General features: G+C 36.9%; 1 protein-coding gene across 1 annotated transcript; it reads right to left on the reverse strand.

The window, feature by feature from the left end:
- Positions 1-1,409: 1,409 nt before the first annotated feature.
- LOC137716071 (tropinone reductase homolog At1g07440-like) lies at positions 1,410-8,080 on the reverse strand. Its single transcript, XM_068455466.1, has 5 exons — positions 7,809-8,080; positions 6,978-7,185; positions 4,077-4,293; positions 3,659-3,765; positions 1,410-1,939 (listed from the first exon to the last, which is right to left on the reverse strand). The coding sequence occupies exons 1-5, from the start codon at positions 7,880-7,882 to the stop codon at positions 1,751-1,753; spliced, it is 795 nt and encodes a 264-aa protein (XP_068311567.1). The 5' UTR covers positions 7,883-8,080; the 3' UTR covers positions 1,410-1,750.
- Between the last annotated feature and the right edge of the window lie 14,670 nt (positions 8,081-22,750).

Genomic DNA, 22,750 nt, shown 5'->3' on the forward strand with positions numbered 1-22,750 from the left:
TCCTTCTCTCTGTCGGACTTTGTTGGTAGTGTTGTCCATGGTATTTCCATGGGCTTCTTTCATTTTCTGGCTGAGACTGGTGCGGCGATCGTGGCTGGGAGATAGGGTTGCACTTCGTTTCTTCTCTACGGTGCTGATTGGTGGGAGTTGTGGCGTCAATTTGGGTATTTGGTTTTGGATGATCGGAAAGCACTGTTGCGGTAGTGGAAGCACACTAGAATGTTCCAGAGCTCTGTATCATTTTTTGGGCTTTGGATTGGACTTTTGTAAGATAGTTCAGGTGGTCCTTTTTGTATTGTCAATATTTGTTTGTGGGCCTTTGGCTTGTAATTATCTTTTTTAATATAACTTCTTCATTTCTTAAACCAACTTCAATGGTAGGTTAAAAGTTAAATTACCCCCTAAAATTTTCCCCCAAACCCACTCCAACCCAAGGGGAAAATTGGGGCTAAATGCTAAATGCTAAACCAAGGTCAAATTCCCCTCAAAATTTAGCCCAGAAATCAAAGTGGACTCCACCCAATATTTATCGAAATTTAATTTTTTTTAGATTAAAATGTTTATAAAATTAATTTACGATAGTCTACATATTTATTTATTTTTTAAATTTAATTTAACAAAAAAAAAATAGTCTAAGTTCATTTTTAATAATCCCGGGTTAAAATTTTAGGCTAGAACGGTTGGAGCAGAAAAGTTGTTTCTGGGCTAAAAGCTAAATTTTCCGGGCCAAAATATTTGGCTTTTAGCCCAACCATTGGAGATGGTCTTAGGAAAGGATTTGACCAAAAAAAAAAAAAAGAATAACTCTCGATATATAATGTTTCCCAAAAAAGAAAATGAATATATTAAAAGAAAAACTAATAAAAATAATTTGAAAACTTTGAGTTTTAACAATAAGGACAAAATAAAGAGTAAAGTGAATAGTACCATGATTGATTTTTTTGAATAAAAATATGAATTTTCATTAAAGTGAACGGTACCATAAACTTTTCGTTAAAGTTTTCATTATTAAAAGCCCGAAACATATGAAGTTTTGAGAATACTTGACGAACAAATTGTCCAAACAATATTAATATGGGGTTATGCAATCTTTGGATGGGTCAGTTGAAGTTGGATGTATAAAATATGAGATAACGTGGAATGAGTTTGCTGCAGGAAAAAAAAAATGTGTTGAGATGAGCATCATTTCAGAAACAAAAATAAAAACATCAAACTGTTCGTATACGTACTCACACATTGTGATTTGAATTTCGTTTGATGTTTATGATTAGATTGGATAACTCACTGTATTTTAATAAATGTTGAATGAATAAATGGATATTAACTTCTAGGGATTATATTTTCTTGATGATTAATTTATCTTCTACTTAAGTTTGGACAAAATTTCAAAGTTGACATTCTTTTCTGTCAAGATTTTATAAAGGGACTGCAGCGGGCACTACTAATAAATCAGACACTGATATTGTCACAAGTTAACTACTTAACCAAACATAAAAAGTTTAATCACAAAAGACCTTAATATAATTAGAGTAAAACCATTTAATACATTACAGTTTCAAACCAATTGTCAATACTAACGAGGTTTGAAAGCTCCTTAAATAGAGTGAAAACTAGATGCTGACCAAATGGTTGGCGATCTTTTTATTTACTTATTTCATTAGAACATTAACATCACCTTCTTAGGCTTATTTTCACGTAAGCTTTAAAGCACAACCACTTTGGAATTCGATAGATGAGACATGTTTCCAATTCATACTCCTTGGAAGAGCACGCCATTGACACTCACCCCGCCGTCGACGAGAATAGTTTGCCCAGTAATGTAAGAAGCTGCAGGTAGGCATAGAAATGCTACCAAGGAAGACACCTCCTCTGGCTCCCCAGGACGTCCTAAAGGGCACCGAGAGTTTATCATCTCCAATGCCTTTTCCTTCCCGAGAAACTGCACGTACAGAAGAGAGAATGGATGTAATATATCAATAATTGTTTAATAACTTGTCTAGCTCTTCAATAAAAAAATAAAAGGAGATTTTAGATGTGGTCTCTAGTTATCAATATTATTTCACAGAAACCTTATTAGTTTTCAATTTTTTTTTATCAAAGTACTTTGACTTTGTGCATTGCATCTTATTGATATTAATGTATTTCCATATCAACTATTTCTTTTTAAGATTCCTTAATTTATGGACTTCAAGTTTTGTAATAAATTATTCCCTAAAAAAATATAAAAGGCACACAATGCACAGTAAAATTTGAAACCAACATAACATTAATCTACCAACAATCAAGCGGGCACATTCTAAACACATATAAAAAAGAAAAAAGAAAAAAAAAACAATGTACACAGAACATTGGTCTTCATGACACGGATCCAAACAAAAAGTGCAATATATATGGATACATTTTGCATAGAATATACCCATATGACCAAAAAAATGCATTCAACTCATATATGGGTACATTCTAAACTCATAAAAAAAGTACTGTAAATTTGTACCCATTATGTACTCCAAAATTGGTGAGGCATGTGTTCATGGAGTAAAAAGATGACAAAGAGGAAGAGGAGTGACTTCAATTGCACAAAATAGATACATTAGGTGTTAAATAGACTTTTGGTCTGAACTAATCAAAGTTTGTTTTGCCTAAAATGTAGGAATTGATTAGATCTAACTAATCTTATGAAAATCTGGAAAGTAAATGAATTAATTATATTTGATTGGTGATATAAAGTTTAACCGAAAATAAAGTATAAAAAAACAAAGTGGTGACATGTCATGTTTAAATGCAAAAATGGATAGTCAACGGACTTCGATCATAAATCAATAAGGTTTCAATAAATAAATATTAGTGTAAATCCAAGTAAATTGTGTTTAGGATCCTTATGTAATCGAGAAGATCTTAGGATTTTCTTACTTGTAGAGCAAGTAAGTCTTTTATCTTTTTTTTTTTTTTTGTGAACGCCGTAAGTCTTTTATCTTTACTATAACTAAAGACACAAAATAGGGGGAATAACAAACACAGAACTTTCCTATACGTCTCTTTTATCTCTTTGATGTCACTTCCCTCTCTCTCCTTCAGTTAAATTTAGGCCTACAACATTGATTTTAATTTGAGCATGGTTATTCTCTTAATGTGAAATTTTGTTTTGTTTCTTACTCCCACTAACAAATCCATTTTTTTTTTAATTTACCATTATTAGGGGAAATGGAGAGTTCGAAACTATTACAATAATTTAGAAAAGAGGGAGTTTTAAATCAAGGACACATGGGTAGAAATCCAACATCTTATCCACTATAATATTGGACAACATACATAAACAAATCCAATTATTTCAAAATCAAGAGTTGAATTCCTCATTGTGTATGAGCCCACTAGTGTTGTGATTCCACCATGTTTTTTAGTCACAATCCAACTTCTTATTCTGATTTGATTACGGACTTTTGAAAGATCCTATTAATGAATTGTTGACGGGGTTGAATTTAAAGCATGCTTAAGGACATTAGATGTAAAAAACTCGGAATGTAAGTGGTTAGGAGAATTCACCTATATTCCTTAGGTCCGGTTTCGATTTTCCTTCCCAATATCGGTTGTATTTAAAAATAAAAAACAAATGAAAATAAAAAAAAAAACATGCACAAGCACGTGATGATAATGATCTTACCATATCACCGAGGGGAGTGGCGATGAACCAAGGTGCAACACTGTTAGTCCTTATGTTATCTTTTGCCCACTCACATGCCAAGTTTCTTGCTAATTGATTTATTGCACCTGAGAGAGACAATATAGAAAGGCCACACAATTTAAGCTCGATTGTTAATGCGGGGAGGAAAACAGAGGGAGGATTATTGAAATCTCAAGCACAACTAGACCTAAGAGACATATGGAGAACTAGTCTCTGTTTACGTAAAATCATTCAAAATACATAATTCCTCCTTCCTTAACAATTCTAGCCTTTTAATAGGCCTAGCAACAACCTAATTAAACACTAGCACAACTTCCTAGTCCACTACAATACAGACGATCCATTGATTTTGTTTTCATATAAAGCTCAAAACTATATAAGGAAAATAATTAAGCACCTTTAGTTGCAGAATATATAGTTCCAATATTTAGTGAGACCACACCAGCAATGGAGGACAACAAAACGATGTTAGCAGATCCTGAAGCTTTGAGCAGAGGATGTGAAAGTTGGCACAAATGGTAAGCAGATTCAAGATTGGTGCTCATTAAGAATGAGTAATCTTCAGCTGTGTACTCTAATGTTGCTTTTGGTCTGTTAGCCCCCACATTGTTTATCTACAGACACACATTTTTGGAAAGGTTTAGCATAAACACAACAATTTTTTCCATAGATTGGACGACTAACTAGCACAACCATTATCATCACAATTATCCAATTAACTATGAGTGCTGATATGTCACCCCATAGTCTTATTTTCCACGCACTTTTTCATGAAATTTTTAATACCAAATTTAACCTTATATAAAAAGACTTTAAAAGCCCATTTAAAAATTATTCCTCTTATATATTTTTGGCTAAATTACATTTTACCCTTCAGGTTTAGGGTCGATTTTAATTTCTTACAACATCTTTAAAACATTTCAATTTCATACATTTACTTATCATTTTATTTCAATTTTATACAACCGTTAAAAAAATCCAAGTTAACCTTTAAGTGATGACATGATGCCACATTTGTGACACGTGGCTAAACATTTAATAAAAAAAATTAAAAAAAAAATTAAAGAAAAGTTAAAAAAAAACCAGAACCCCACCTTCGTCTTCCCCACCCGACACCCCTCCATCCCTTCCACCCGAGCTTCATCTTCCCCACCCCCTTCTCCCCACCTGAGCCCACCCCCAAATCAGACACACTCCCTCTCTCTCTCTCTCTCTCTCTCCAAAAATCCCCTTATCGTCCTGTCTTTCTGAATCCCCGTCGTCGTCAGCGTCCAACTCCTCGCCGTTCGGGCCACTGGCAGTTCCTATCCCTCTATCTTTTTCTCTTCTGAAAAACCACAAATCAGAACACTGCAAACATCTCCCTCTATCCCACCAACGCACTTCTCTGCTTTCACGCACAGAGCTTCTGGATTTGCATCGATGAAATCTGAAATGCAGAGGGACGCAAGACGGCGAGCTGTAAAGAACTCCGGCAACATGGCGAAGACCTCGTCGGTGGTGGGGACAGCGAGGAAGTGGAGGGCGGAGATCCGGCAGAGAATGAGAGGCTTGGAGAGGAGAGGGGATTTGGACAGAGTTTCTGGCGCGTGCCCTCCAGATTTTGGGGTCGATCTAACAGCGGTGAGAGTGGGAGTGACGCTGATGGGGCGGAGGCATATTGGATTTTTGGAGCTAGGATTAGAGAGAGAGAGGGAGTGTGTCTGATTTGAGGGTGGGCTCTGCTGGGGAGAAGGGGGTGGGGAAGACGAAGCTCGGGTGGAGGGGATGGAAGGGTGTCGGGTGTTTTTATTTTTTATTTATTTTTATTTTTAATTTACTTTTCTTTAATTAATTATTTTAATATTTTAAATTTTTTATTAAATGTTTAGCCACGTGACACAAATGTGACAGTCACGTCAACACAAATAGGGACCTTATATTTGTCACGTCATCACTTAACGGTTAACTTAACAGATTCTTTAACGGTTGTATGAAATTGAAATAAAATGATAAGTAAATGTATAAAATTGAAATGTTTTTAAAATGTTGTAAGAAATTGAAATCGATCCTTAATCTGAAAGGGTAAAATGTAATTTACCCTGTATTTATTGTAATCAAAGAAAAAAAAATTTAAAAAACTTAAATGAAAAACGAATCAAGCTGTCCATCAAACTCCTAATTTTGTCTCTTCATCCCTCAGTCCTTTCTAACTCTTTTGTCCCCCTCCATCTTCCATATCTTCCGTCCACCCCACCCATCCCAAATTTTCTCTCTTCTTTTCTCTCTACTTTTCAACCCTTAATTCTAAATTGAAACTCGGGAATAAACATGGATATGAATCTTAAATTCATCTGGTAGGAGGAGAAACAAAGAGATAGAGAGAAACGAAGAAAAGAGAAAAAAAAGAAAGGAAGATAACTTTTCTAATGGCAAAGAGAAAATGAGTTGCCACTGTCACATGTGATGTTTGGTTTTCACCGTATAAATAAAAAAATTTCATATACTATCATGGTCTCAACTTTGTTGATTCAAATTATTATTGGACGACAATTATAGATTAGAGAAGAAAAATTAACTTCTACTAACTTCAAATTCTTAATTTTTCCCTGAAAGTTGACTTTTCTCAAACTATATAGGATCCAAGACATCTTGTCTGCTACTACCAAATTACCACTTCAATTTTCTCCATGACAAAAAATCCATAACAAAACAATAATAAAGCCAAAACTGAGTGGTACTTGGTGAAAGTTCTATAATATATCGGTGTACGGAGTGCTTGGTTCATTGAACGGCTGGATTTCTATTGTACAATTTGATACTTTTAATCTAATTGTTTAAATATACGTGCATCTCATACACTAGTATATTGTAGGAGAAAGTGTGAATTTCAAAGGCTACACATAGCTCCTACACTCGCTTAATTACTTGAAAACTCTTCTTATGGACAATTGACTAATATTTGATTCATTTTGTTTCAAATGAGTTCATCCCTAAACTCATCTCAACCTTCAAATTCATGAACACACATTAATCTTCTAACTTAATCATGTACTGACCTCTCTAGATGCCAACCGTTGTATTAACTTCTAACATTATCTTTGATGAAATTGTTGCCAAAACTTTCAACATCTTTAACAGAATATTTAAGAGACTCAAAGGAAGGGAGCAAAATGGTACATGAAAATATGTTTAAAGGCCAAAATGGGTCAAAATGACTTTCGGAAGGTAAAGTGAGATTCAAAAATACTTTCGGGGGCATTGCAATAATTAAGCCTTGAAATTATTCTTTCAATTAATTGAGGAGTCCTGTACTTACAAGGATGTTAAGTTTCCCATCAAAGAGTGATGAGACCTTATTTATAAGCTCCTCTCTTTGAGTTTTTGACACCACATCACAGACTGAACCAGTAACTTGAAAACCCTTCTTCTCCCATTGACTCAGGCAGTCATTGAGGTCAACTTCAGTTCGGGCACAAGTATGCACAATTGCACCTAGCCCTGCCAATTCCTCCACTATAGCATACCTGTATAATTACATTATCAATTTTAAAATAGAGCAGCAAAATTAAGAAAAAAATGAAACATTGGCCCCTGAATTTTAGTTAAATTGGAGATTAAACATTTGTTGGCATTCATCTATGAACTTGTTACTGGAGCAATGTTCTTAATAGCTAACCCATTTCTTTATTCTTTATTTTGCCCTTAATTTCTCTTATTTGTCCTTAATTTTAAACGGAAGTTCTACCAATATTACCCAAAATAAAATTAAAAATTTGCTTTAGTTTAGAGATTAAAAGGAGTTGAATCAAAATTCAGAGCAAAATTCCAATTTAGTCAAAATTCAAAGACTAATAGTCTAATTTTCTCGTAAAATTGATTCAAACTCATAATTGTAAAATAGATCGAAGAAAACAAGGGACAAAAGAAGAAATAAAGAGAATATTACATTGCATGTAAAGGAAAATTTGAAATTAAAAAAGATTAAGAGAACTGTTATTAACATTCTAAAAATCTCATTCTACACTCTTCACAAGTGTATTTTTCTTTCTAATTATAGAAAATTTAAAGTGTGAAATGAGATTTTTAAAGTACTAATAACAATTTCGAAGATTAATGGTCTTAATTATCCAGATACAGAGAAGCTAACCCAATTCCTTTGGTTCCACCAGTGACAAGGGCTGTCATTCCCTCAAGCGACCATCTTCTGTCTCTGCTGTTCATCTCTCTCTCTCTCTCTCTCTCTCTGCTCTCTAATCTCCAACCTCTAACATCTAATCTCTCTGCATGCAAAATACTAGTGATGCTGCTATTAGCATTGGTTTGGATTATTATCAGATAGTGGGTGACCAGGACAAGCTACACGGGGCAGCTGTTCATGCACCTACTAGATAGCTGATTGGATCCTGATAATCCCAATACAAACACAATAACCACTAGTGCTACTAGTCTTTGCGGTGAACTTTGTAGTTATATGATGATTTCGGTTGCTAGAGTCCAACCAAAAAATTATTACGCCATAAAGAAACAAGGGAAAAAAAGAAACAAAAAGGAAAGCACACAGTTTTATTTGCTTGTTTTGATGTGGCAGACTTGACGTACATGTTGAGGAATTAATGTTAGCGAATTTTATCATATTTGTTGAAAAAAGTTTTAGTAAAGACTTATTTTTTTTATTTTTTATACAAGCGAAGTTAAACTTAGTTTAATCAAAATTGTAAAAAGAAATTCAAATTCTAAAAGCACATTTGCTCCAAACAATTTGGATATCTCTACCTATATGTGCATATTGACTCCTTATTAGCTGGCTTGGAAGTATAGATGACATTGCTATCAACGAACGGTGCTGTAATTTTGAATTATATGCCAAAATCATTACCACTATGCATACCCACTTTTAATCTATAATTACATGCTGCTTCATATGACAATATATAGTTTAGTCTTGTGGACAGGCTGCTCCAGCAACCCAATTGTCTGCCAAAGCGATTCTAGCTCATTTGGGTTATTGGGCTGAGGGGGAACCCGAGGGAAAGCTCAGGCACAAACCCAAAGTCCGAGCGCTTGAGGGGAGAGTGATGCAAGCCGACGTCAGCCATGTTAAAAAAAAATTTACGTCAAGCGCGTGGGGGCGCGTCACCGACAAGGTTTGCAGGTGATGGGGCCTGCGCTGGACAAGCTGTCTGTAGCCGTTGTTGCGTGCAACGTGGCAGCCTCTGTGACACACCCCGACCGAGATCGGAGCGTGCTGGCCGTCACACAAAGGTGACGTAGCCATGTGCACGTGCGGAAGCTAATAAAGTAGTAATATAAAAGTACGAGTAATTAAAAACTAGCATACAAGTTACTAAAACAAGTGCTAGTAAGTGAGATACAATTTCAGAGCAGGTCTATAGCAGCCCAAACGAAAAAGACAACAGTAGTACGCCCGAAGGCGACCCTACAATGGGGAGTGTCTGTCAGAAACGCCGGACAGCCCTCAGGGTAAACCACCGCAACGGCTAAGCAACTAGAACCTGGAGGGGCGCAAAACAAAAGCGTGAGTGGGCAAAAACAAAGCTCTTTGAAAACCATTTAGCAAAAATACATTCTAACCCCTCGCCGTAAAACCTGTATACTTCCCAGAAAATAATCATATAACCGTATGTATAAACACGCCAAACATGCTCAAGGGTATGCCAATCATGCTCAAGATATGCCATGCTAAAGCCTCATAATGAATGTAAGTGCCCCGGGTAAAAATCATATCAACGTCATAACATCTGGCAGCCGGAGTCACCTAACGTGACCTGTACGGCTGCATCTAGAGCTCAAATCTCAACTTTATAACTGAACCTGCCCACGAGTCGGAACTACTCAAGGTGGTCTGTACGACAGGCCTGGTTGTAACATATATATACGCTCTAGTGCTACGATCACGTGAAGGCTGTGCGAATAATCGTGAGTCACCTACGAGTTGGAACCACATAATGTGGTTTGTACGACAGGCCTATGCACCTAACTTGGATCCAAGCTGAGTGTGTGGTGCGGGAGGTGAACATCACGTGAAGGACTGTGCCCTACTCTGGGCGGGAGCACTAACACCGGGGGTGCAGGTTATGAGCTCTCTAAGTCTCTCAAACTACTACTGAAAGTAAATATGAATACCACTTACCTGACACTTACCTGTGCGTCCACAGCACCCAATATGCATATATATGTATGCCACTACTAATGCGTGCAATGATGCATAAACGATAATAATAACATGCATGGCATAAGGCAAATAACCCTTTTTACTCAATTTCTGGGAAAATAATTGTATATAGGTATATACGGAAAACAAAAGCCCACTCACTGGTATGTAGAAGGGTCGTAGCCCCCCTGCCTCGCGTGTGCACGCTCGTCCTCGGGGTACGTGTCACCTAAATGCGAAACAACTATAAAAACGTTAACTTTAAAGCACATAACTAACTTCTCGTAATAACTTCTCATACATTGCTCAAAATGGACAAATGAATATACCCACGTGCTCTACACAACCTCAAGATCACAACCATATTTTTAAAATAATTTTCCTCCGCCGCACGCGCCCCCACGCGCCGGCCAAGGCACGGACCTACGCGCCCCCCACGCGCGGCCACGTGCCATGCACACTGACGGTGTCAACAGACGCCGTCAGGAATATTCCGTTAAAACCCCGGAATATTCCGTTAAAACTAACAGGTTCCGTTAACGGCGTCAGGAATATTCCGTCAGAATTGACGGAATATTCTGTCGCCTTCTTCATTCAATCGCCGGCGACGTCGCCGGCGCCGGAAACTGGGAAAACCTGCAACTTGGGTTTTCTCGCTCATTTTTCCACCATTCTTCACGTTTCTTGCACCAAAATAAAGCCCTAAACTAGAAGAACACAACCATACACAATTTAAGGCCTAAAACTCACTAGATTATACCTGTGCAAATTCTTCAAAACCGGCCAACTTAGAACAGGACGATCCCGACGTCCAATTTTGTCCAACGAAGCACTCCGAGGCTCCTTGGGACCTCACCAACACAACTACAAGCTTCAAAAGTTCAAAAACTAACTAGATTAATCTTGCATGAACAGTGACTAAAACGGAGCTTGTAAAATCGACGTGAAAACGTCAAAGTCTTTACCTGAAATTGGTACCACTGGACTCCTCTCAGCTTCACGAACTTGATGGTGCACTTGGTTTCTTCGATCTGTTAAGGTTTGAGGGGTTTTGGGGTTTGTCCGTACGTTTTCAAAGAGGAAGAAAGGGAATGGGGCTCGGGGAACTCGCAGAGAGAGAGAGAGACAGAGAGAGACAGTGAGAGTGAGACAGTGTGTGTGTGTGTGGCCCTAATCTTGCCAACACCACACAAAACAACCAAAAACAATAATACGAAAACAAGCTAGGGGTAAAAGGGTCATTTCATATGCACGTTTCCGGTATTTCCGGGACGGGATGTCACACTCTCGGCCATTGAATTTCGATAGCTTTTTTTTCTAGACTGTTTGATTTCCAACGGTCAAAATTTTTTTCAAAACTCTCCCAAGGGCTAGATGACATGGCACAATCTGAGCCATTCGATTCCAGATCAATGGTCCACATTTTTCGGTTTAATTTTTTTTTTTTAATCTGATATGTTACCGGTATGCCACGTGTTACAATCTGGAGTGTTGGATTTCAAATGTTTTGCAATCCAACGGTAGAAATTAATTAAGTTAATAAAAAAAATTTAAAAAAATGTTAAAAATTAATAAAAAAATCTGAAAAAAAAAATTTTAATTAAAAAAAAAAGATTTTATTTTTCTATAAATACCTTATCTTTATCTTCCACCTTACACCGCACTTTCATATTTTCTCAAATACTTTCAACCACATTCCAATCTTTCTCTCAAAGTTTCTATATACTTTTGTTTCCAAAAAAAAAAAAGGCTAATGATGCAGGTACAAATTGGACACTTATTGAAGATGTTGCATTGTGTTCTAGTTGGGTTGAAGTTACTCATGATCTGATTATGGGTAATGAGATGCAGTTGCGAGAAATAAACTTAAAAAAAAACACCAAACAAAATTACATAAACATACAAAATAAAAAAAAACACACTAAATGAACTTCAAAAACACACAAACAAACTAAGAGCATTCTTCTTCCACCACAAGCTTATTTTTAAGTTTCTTGAGCTTGTTTCAATCTCCACAAGTGCTCTATCAGGTCACTTTGCCGGGTTTTGTGATAGTATGAGGATTGGAGTGAAGTATATCGTTGAATGAACCTTTCATTGTAACATCCATCCCTTTCTAATAGCTCGTATTACACGGGTTCTTTAGTGGCGTCTTGAGCACAATATATTTGTATTTTGGAATTGTTCATCATGTATGCATATGCTTGATTTTCCCATCCTCGCTATCCCATCCACTTGGTCTATAGATGCTCCATATGCAAGCATCCACAAGACATCATTAATTTTTTAGCTGAGGAAGGAGACCCCATGACACCAAAAGCATCCTTCTTTTGCACAAAGTAAGAATCATGGTTGCAAACAACAATCATGATTTTATTGAACAAATGTCGTTGCATTCTAAAATGAGGTCTAAAGTACACATCAGGGAATGCACTGTTATGGTCAAAATAATTGTCCTTGAGATCCTTACCTCGTCGTTGCCTACTTCTATCAATGTTTGCAGAACGCCTGGGTCTGGAGATCTCAGCCATAGCTTTGATTACTCAATGGGAATGTGAGGCTCTTTGGTTTCTTGCTTCGTCATCTCTCATTCTATCCTCCTCATCCTCTTCCTCTTCCATCTCATTTTCTCCCTCCTGGAGATTGAACATTTCTTCCCCTTGCTTAAACAATTATTTCTCTTACTTATCGATTTCCCAAAACATCCTTGAATAAGACATTATAAGAAGGAAGGAGAATCTATGTATAAGGATAGAGATTTTGAGAGATTTTGATTTTGGTGTGTGATTTCTTAGGATGTATGGTGGGTTATATGGAGACCAAATAAATGATTAGGTTGTAGATAATGTCACGTGGCACGCCATGATTCGTTAAAAATCTTATCAAAATCTATCCTCAAAGATTCTAAACAGATTGTAACACGTGGTGTGACGAGATTGGTTAAAAATCTTGTCGGAAATCTATCCTCAACGATTCTAAAAAAGTAATGACATGTGGCGTGACGGAATTGGATAAAAATCTTATCGAAATCTATCACCAAAAATTGTACTTTTGGATAATGACACGTAGTATAACGAGACCGGTTAAAAATCCTATTCAAAATTACAAATAAAATTATTTTTTATTATTTTATAAAAGAAAAAATACTAATATTTTATCGGCTTTTGCCATGGTTATTTAGTTTAGAGGTGGAGATGCAAAATGTAATTACTGTTCATTAAAGACAGGTACTATTCAATGAAAAAGATTCAATTGCCAATTGCCATGGGGAGCCCTTACACCTGGAATTGCTCTTAGCTGGCTTGGAAGTATGGATGATATTGCTATCAACGATCGGTGCTGTAATTTTGAATTATATACCAAAATCATTACCACTATGCATACCCACTTTTAATCTATAATTACATGCTGCTTCATATGCAACAATATATAGTTTATTTGAGACAGACAAACAGTTATGTATTGAGGTCACTCTGAAATATGCTGTGAGTAGAAGAAGGGGGCCAAATTCAAAGAAAAAAAAATCGTTAAGAAATAGATGATAAGAACAGAATATGTGGGAGTTGAGGAATCCGAATGAAACTGCATGAAAAGATAAGTGAGAGGAATATTGATTTTTCAACTCAATCCACTACTAAAGATATCAAATCTTCTGCATCCAAAATCATTACTTGGAAAAGTCGTGAGGTGGGCGCCCTCAGTGGATTCACACAGCCATTTAAAAAACTTATGGTGCATCGCAAATAAGGTTAAGAAAATCGAACTACGAATTATAGTTCCCAGTTTTTCTGATAATATAATTGTGGTCGTGGTTTGTCCAATAAGTTAGAAAATTCTAATAAGTGAATAGGCATCCTTTTCATTTAGTGAGTCTTGTATATAAGTAAATTTACTGGAGCTTTTATTTTTTTTTTATTTTTTAAGCTCAAATTTTTTGGAGTTTTAATGCTAATAAAAACAATAAAATTCCTTTTGGGTGCCAAAGCATTCTCGGAATGCCATGATGCAACAAAATGACACAAAAATATGATCTAAAATTATTTTTGTATAACTTTGCAAAACAGATTAAAGTATTCGCAAGATCTTACGCGTGTGCAATAATGCATGTCTAACTCATTTCGAGATGATTTTTGTTAAACTCCACGAACCCGATGAAGAACCATGAGTTATAGCCAGTTCAATAAGTAAAAAAAAAAAAAAAAAAAAAAATCTATTAAGATCTACCAACACCACCAAGTTTGTTTAGCATTGCTTTGAGTTTGACAAGCCCCTAAACAAATGTGTTTGTTTTAAGGAAAATGGTAGGAAGATCATGCTTTTATATTATATTTTGTAAATTATATATATGATACGGCGGTTGATAGTTGGATTTTTTCTTTAATGATTTAAAGAATGAGTCCAACCATCAACTACCACATTATGTGATTTACAAAATATGATTCAAGTAAATGGTCTCTCTAATATCACTCTTAGCTTAATTTTAAGCTGAAATAGGTGAAAGCGTTATTATTGAGCACATAAAGGTTGCCAGTCTAGATGTATGTGGACTCAACTCAACAATCATATGTCACCGGCATATACTTGGAGCACATGAAGAACTTTTCATCTTGAAAGAAATTTCCAGTTTAAATCATTCTTATTGTTTTTTTTTACAAGCTAATATAAGAACAAAGAATCAAACCTATAACCTTGAATGTATAAAAGATAAATACGCCTAATGAATTGAGATACATGTCTCTTGCATAACTCTTACTACGCTAAATTGTAGCAAACATCCATAAACTATACCTAAAGAGACAAAGAACACACTGAGCAACCACCACCATGGACAAGGAGATGTAGAGGCGAAAACTGTAGAGGGTGAAGGCACGGGGAAGCGTAAGGAGATGTAAAAACTTGCATTTGGTAATTGTGTTCTAATGGAGATAATTTGCAAACGTGGTCTAAAGACGATTTCTTGTGTTTATGAAATACTTGTCTCACATCACTTGCATTAACCATCACGAAGACCTCTCCGTTGTCCATGCCAAGAACGACGGTTTCTAGTCACAATCTTCTTACATGACATTATTGGATTGGGAAGGCTTCGATCTACAAATGCCAGAAGAAAGTGTCGCCATTCGATGCCAAAAATGGTTTATCATTGTGGAGAATGAATCTCACATTAATAGAATGAGGGATTTTGCATGGACTTACAAATAAGTTTGGCTACCCTAGGCAAAGTAGCCTAACCTTTTATAAGCCCTACACCTCCTCACGTGTGACAAATTTTCAAGCCTAACACGTGGACAACACTGCTGGAGAGTTGACCTTTTGTAATTAGTTTAGTTACTTGTTTGGGTCCTTGTAATCAGCTTGTAATTAGGAAAGATATTCTTTCATGTTTCTTTCCTTGTGAATCAATCTTGTACATTATATATTTTCCTCCTTGGTGAGAAGAATAATATCAGAAAATTAAATCCCAAAGGTAAGCCCTAATTAGCATGGTATCAGAGTAGAGATCCTAGGATTTCTGCTCTGCCCGTTCCCTCAAGCAAACTCAACCCTCTCATGGAGAACCTACCACCACTCCATGGTGGAAACAACCCCATCTTAACTGATTCTACTATTATACTAAACACTGCAACCCTAAACACTATTACCCTAACTGACCCTACCATGAATCTTACCCCACCTCTACCACAAGTTGTTACACAGATTGTCCATCATGATTCTTCTACTGCTTCGACTAGCATCAAACTCAGTGGTGATAATTATGGAGTTTGGTCTCAAATTGTTGAAATGTTCGTTGCTGGAAAAGACAAGTTAGGCTACTTGTTTGGGAGTAATCCCCAGCCATCTATCGACGATCTGGCCTTCACTAAATGGCATACGAAGAACGTCATTGTAGGGTTGGCTCATCAATTATATGGAACCCAGTTTGATTTGGTATTTTCTTCGACTACCGACGGCAAAGGAAGTGTGGGACGCAGTTGCTAGCACATATTATGATGGCTCCAATATATCTCAAGTTTATGATCTTACTTGTAAGGCCTCTCGTATGAGGCAAGATGGACGATCGATGGAGACATACTATAGTGATCTTTAATCTTTGTGGCAAGAGATTGATTATCGTTAACCCAATCTAATGAAGTGCGGTACTGATATTGAAATTTATAATAAAATTATTCAAACGGATCGTGTTTACACTTTTCTTGCAGGATTGGATGAGATGTTTGATAAAATTTGTAGTGATATTCTACAAATTAAGCTCATTCATTCCCTCGAATAAACCTTTGCCTATGTTTGCTAGGAAGGAATGAGACATGTTGTTATGAATATCGAAGGACAATTGCCAAGTGAGACAACAATGGTGGCTCGGCCTGCAGCACGAGTCGCGACTCCACTCATCCCTGCGCCTCTGAAAAGCCCAACTGCACAGAGCCAGGACTGCAGCCTTAGGTTACTGCCCTGAGCCCAGCATGTGGCTCACTCTTTGCTGTTAAGATAGCCTCATACCCCACCATGGATCACCGTCATCCTCGTTCCAAACCACCCGTCTTGGCTGGTGATTGTACTTGTTGCGGTAGTGAGAAGTATAACCACGATAATTGTTTTCAATTGCACGGCTATCTTGACTGGTGGGAACCTTTGAAGCTTTGGAAACAACGGGAATGGGACAAGCAAGCCAAGCTTGGGCAAGCCAATCTTGCCACCTCCGTATCCCAACTATCTTTGATATCTCAGGATGATCCTTCTCCTGTTTCGAGTTCTTCCGATATGTTTCTGGAGTCCTCAGGTAACTGTGGTTATGCTTTTAATATGAATAGCGATGATACTCAGTCCGGATGGATCATTAACTCCGGTGCCACACACTATATAACTTATGATCCCACTGATTTAGCTTATGATACCGTTCCACAACGACATAATATTACTAATGCTAATGGTGTCACATCACCGGTAACTGCCGCTGGCACCGCGCGCCTCATGCCAACCATCTCTTTGCCTCATACATTACTTGTACCTTCACTAAAGCATAAATTAATGTCTCATGCCAAGCTACTGAACAATTAAACTATTGTGTGCTAATGTATCCAAAGTTTTATCTTATTTAGGATATTCTCACAAAGGAGATAATTGGGCATGGTACTAAGATGGGGATCTCTATTTTGTGGATGATGTCAATACACGACGAGTCAATCTCGCCTAAGGAGCCGGTGATCACAAACGGCATCAGATATGGTAATGACATCACCATTTGGGTCATCCATCTTTCAGTTATTTGCAGCATATGTTTCCAGATTTATTTATTGGTTGTTCAGTTTCAGACTTTAAATGTGACACTTGCATACTTGCCACCGTGTTTCTTATCCGTTGAATTCTAATAAAAGTGTTATTCCTTTTGGTCTTGTTCATTCGGATGTTTGGGGAACATCGCCGATTACTACTTCATCTGGTATTAGGTGGTTTGTAACTTTCATAGATGATTGCACATAGATGACCTGGTTATACTTTCTTAAGCATAAAAGTGATGTATTTTCGACTTTTAAGACCTTCCACACCATGGTTTAAACACAACTTTCTACTAAAATCTGGATTTTGTGTCTTGATAATGACGGTGAATATGTTAATAATGATTTTTCACATTATTTAACTAATCACGGAATTCTACATGAAACTACATGTCCTCAACAAAATGAGGTGATGAGCACAAAAATCGCCATCTCTTAGAAACGGCCCGCTCACTCTTGATTGGGGCGCATGTTTCCCACTTCTATGTTGCTTTTCAAACTGCCACTTATCTTGTCAACAACCTGTCATCCAAACTGTTACATTTTCTTACACCCTTACAAGTCATTGCTACATTCGTGCATCTATTGTCTGTTTTGGTACTCCCACCTCGAGTTTTTAGATGTGTTGCATTTGCTCATCTTCATAAAAATCAACGGACGAAACTTGACCCATGTGTTCTCCGTTGTATTTTTATGGGGTATAGACTTCATCAGAAAGGGTACCGTTGTTACCACCCTCCTTCACGTCGAATGTATGTTACTATGGATGTTACTTTTTTCGAGTCCAAGATGTATTACCCTTCAGCTTTTTCCAATCCTACTCCTCAAGGGGAGACACTACATGACGAGAATGATTGGTCCATGGGTGCTACCATTGATCTTCCATTGCCACTAGCCAAACCAGCAGCTGAGCCTACAGCGGCTACGCTGCCAACCCAACCAACAGAACCAACGGCAACAGTAATGCTGCCCACAGAACCAACAGTAGGCACGGCAGCGCCGTCCTTACCCACAGCAACAGTACTGCCACTTGCCAATTCTAAGACTTCAACTGATACTACTCCCCCTCATCTCTAAATATAATACCACCAAATGACCATACTCCTGCGAATATTCCTAAGGTAAGCTCTACTATCCTTGTTGATGTATCCGATATTCCAAATTATCAATTACCTTTCAGTCACAACCGAGGAAAACCAGCCAATCGATATTCGCTGGAAACAATGAAAGGCTCTAAATACCATATTGCTAATTATATGTCGTCACAAAAATTATTAGAACCCGGCAAAGCTTTGGTATAACAAATATCCAATGATAGCACACCAAGTTCATTGAATGAGGCACTATCTGACAACCAATGGACCAAAGCAATTGAGGAAGAAATGGATGCACTTCAGAAAAATCAAACATGGGATTTAGTTCCATTACCTCGAGGAAAGAAGAGAGTCAAATGTCGATGGGTGTACACTATTAAGTATAAAGCTGATGGGTCCATTGAACGATACAAAGCACGATTGGTGGCTAAGGGATACGCTCAGACGTATGGTGTTGATTATACAGATACATTTGCCCCGGTAGCAAAGATTAATACGGTAAGAGTGTTGTTTTCGTTGACAGCCAAATTAGATTGGCCATTACAGCAATTTGATGTGAAAAATGCTTTCTTACATGGCAATATTAAAGAAGAAGTGTATATGGATATTCCACCTGGTTATGCATCAGTTTCACAACCCGGAGTAGTGTGCAAGTTGAATAAAGCATTGTATGGACTAAAACAATCACCGCAGGCATGGTTTGGTAGGTTCTGGACAGCTATGAGGAAATATGGATTCTGGTAGAGCAATGCCGATTATACACTTTTCTTGAAACGTTGAATGGGAAAATTGACGACACTTATTATTTATGTGGATGATATGATTGTTACGGGTGATGATAAAGACGAAATTTCAAGGCTAAAGGATTTCTTAGAAACCGAGTTCGAGATGAAAGATCTTGGTGGATTGAAATATTTATTCGGAATAGAAGTAGCTCAATCTAAACAGGGTATATTTCTATCTTAAAGAAAATATGTTTTGGACTTGTTAGCTGAAATAGGGATGCTTGATTGTAAACCAACTGACACCCTCATAGTCCAGAATCACCATCTTGCCGTGCACCCTGATCAAGTTCCCACTAACAGAGATCGTTATCAAAGTTTAGTTGGGAGGTTAATTTATTTATCTCATACCAGGCCTAATATTGCATATGCAGTAAGTGTTGTTAGTCAATTTATGCATTCCTCGAGTGATACACATATGTGTGCGGTTGAACGCATCGTACGATACCTAAAGTCCTCCTCGAGAAAGGCATCATGTTTTTCAAAAATGATCATTGCTGGATATAAGGTTATATAGATGCAGATTGGGCAGGAAACATTACTGATCGACGATCTACATTTGGATACTTTACATTTGTGGGGGGTAATTTAGTGACTTGGCGGAGTAAGAAACATAAAGTGGTTGCTTTATCAAGTGTAGAGGCAGAATACAGGGGTATGGTCAAAGGAGTATATGAATTATTATGACTTTGGAGGTTACTTGCTGAGCTCGGGTGTCCTTCAAAGTTGGCCTTAGATTTGGTTTGCGATAATAAAGCAGCTATTGATATCTCACACAACCCAATCCAGCATGATAGCACGAAACATGTGGAAGTTGACAAACACTTCATTAAAGAGAAGTTGGATGGGAATATTATTCAATTCCCATTCGTAAAGTCAGAGGATCAATTGGCGGACATCTTAACTAAAGCTGTTGCAAGTCAAGCTTTCTACAACTCTCTCGTCAAGTTGGGCATGCACTACATTTATGCACCAACTTGAAGGGGAGTGTTGGAGAGTTGACCTTTTGTAATTAGTTTAGTTACTTGTTTGGGTCCTTGTAATCTACTTGTAACTAGGAAAGATATTATTTGATGTTTCTTTTCTTGTAAATCAATATTATTTGATGTTTCTTTTCTTGTAAATCAATTTTGTACATTATATATTTTCCTTGGTAAGAAGAATAATATCAGAAAATTAAACCCCAAAGATAAGTCCTAATTAGTAAACACAAATGGGATGACGTGGAGCGCGTGTGGCCGTTGAGCTTTGCATGTAAGACAACTTGCTCTGATACCGTGAAGAAAGTTAGGATTCCACTATAAAACCAATAGGTAATATGAGCAGTAGCCCAACTTATTTATAGCCTATTCAAAATCTCTTCACTCATCAATGTGGGTTTAAATCCAAATTGATGGGAGGAGAGAGGAGGTGCATGCCAACCACCTCCCAGCGCGTGCCAACGCATGGAGATGTCTGGTGGCGCGTGTCGACCTTCCGCCTGCGCGGTGCTGTGGCGTCGAACACTGGCTTTCATGCGCTAGAAATGATAGTTCAAGCCCTGTTTTTCAATAATCTTTATAGTATTTGAGCTACTAAATAAAGGTTGTTTTTTACTTTAGGAAAGTTATCTCGAGTGTACAAGAGCGTGCAAGACATGGCGGCTACGACCGTACGGTGTATATGTATAGGCTTTTGCCTTTAAACTATATTATACATATATGTTTTCAAAACTGTTGTTACATGATACTTTTATATCATGCTTTACTTTTACTTAGATAATGCAAGTGTTTTATGTGTTGACGATGATGTGATTTATAATCTTGTGAACCCCACTTTGGAACGTTTTGCTACTATGAAATCCTTTGTACGAAATTATGATTTGTGACACTTGTGATTTGAGAGATTATCCATGGCATGTTTATATATGACTTATCCGTGCATCACGCATGCTTACACGATGTCTATAGTATTGTTCGGTGTCAGGACCAACTTCATATGTATGTTCACATGCACCGTTACACATTGAATTCATTGTAGGTGTTAGCTTGTACTAGTTTGTGTGATGTAACTAGAATTTGTATGTGATGTAACTAGGATTTGTATGTGATGCACTTAGCGCCAGCTTCACATGTATGTAATATTACTAGAGCGTAGATTTATATACCCAACATGTTCATGTCAAAAAACTCTGCATGAGCTCGTATGTCTGCATTATCTGACGGGCATACCATATCTGTTTTATTGATGATTGCGTTAAACCTGTTTTCCAGTTATACTTGATTTTCACTGATGCCATGGTATTCCTTATGTGTTGCGGTTTACAATATGATACTTTGGAACTATAATTTCTGATTTACAATATGATACTTGATTTTGCCTACTCGTATTTTTTGTTTTGCACCCCTCCAAGATTTAGTAAGTTTTGGGGTTTTTGACGTTGAGCGATGGTGGCATAATCTTTCCTCATCAGTGTAGGGATTGTTCTTACTAACTTTGTAGTTAACAACTTCAGATGTGTTATGTTGTATACTTCAGCTATGGATATTTAGACGCTCTAGATTCCATTACCTACATAATACATTATAATTTATGGTCCATCACACTCACTACGTACTCTAGTATTTTATTCTTTTTATATCTTACTTTAATTTATTCATATTTTTCCACATCATTTTTACTTTATGGCTTTGTCCCCTTCAAATTTCGACCAACATACCTTGATTGCAGGGGTCACTTGGATATCCAGGTCTGAGTCTGTCACTAGCACGAGTGCTATGACTTGAACCAACCAAGTTTAGCCATGACTTTGTATTTTGAGGCATCAACACTTTGTGATGTGAATCAGATGGATCAGATGGTTGAAAGGACAAAAAAAACAATTAAAAAGATATAAAATTAGCATCAAAGTCAAAACATAACAAATTTGAGCCCTGGTGTCCGATTTGGACCCTTTGACACACCGTTTCAAAGAGAACGACAATAAGAACAGGATGCAACGCTTTTCTGGCAGAAAATATCTGAATTCCATTGTTTACTCATCTTTTTGTTTCCGTATAATGTTCGGTTCTTCTCACCATCTGTTTTGTCGTTTTTTTCTCCATTTTTCTTTAATTGTTTGATAACCATAATATGAGAAAAATGAAGATTATGATCCGGTTACTTTTCCTCTTAGAATTATGATTGGAATATATGGCAAATACAACTTTTCCCCTTCAAATTCAATTTAACCCTAACCCTATATCTGAAGAATCCTTTTTTTTTTTTTTGAACTTGTCACACAATTAGTTGGAAAACAATCAAATAAAAGTTTAGCCTTGGTGCTTTTCCATAACATTTCTTAGATCAACTTCACCAAAGCCGGATGTGGTCGAATATCCTAATGGATAGAGTGTTGGGTTTTTATTCATATGTTCCATGTTCGACATTCCCACCTCTCCTGAATTATTGTAATAATTTCGAACTATCCTCATCCCCTAATAATAGTAAAAATTAAAAATATTAAAAAACAACTTCAGCATAGACAAGTGAAATTCCTCCAGTAAGAACCATTACTCAATTCATGAATATCTCATAAAAGAGAGCGCAAACAAAAGCCGTAATTCTCTTTAGTGTTACCCAAACCCCTTTTTTTTAGTATATCAATATTTTTATACTAGGGAAGGAAAAGTTGGGTTAAGTTACATAATAGACAACTTAATTTGGCATTTAATTTGTCATTCAAGATATTCGAACCTAAAACCTCTCATTTCTAAATAAAGAATAATACCACCAGACTGTAGTATTTA

Source organism: Pyrus communis, chromosome 14, assembly GCF_963583255.1.
Source record: "Pyrus communis chromosome 14, drPyrComm1.1, whole genome shotgun sequence".
NCBI lineage: Eukaryota > Viridiplantae > Streptophyta > Magnoliopsida > Rosales > Rosaceae > Pyrus > Pyrus communis.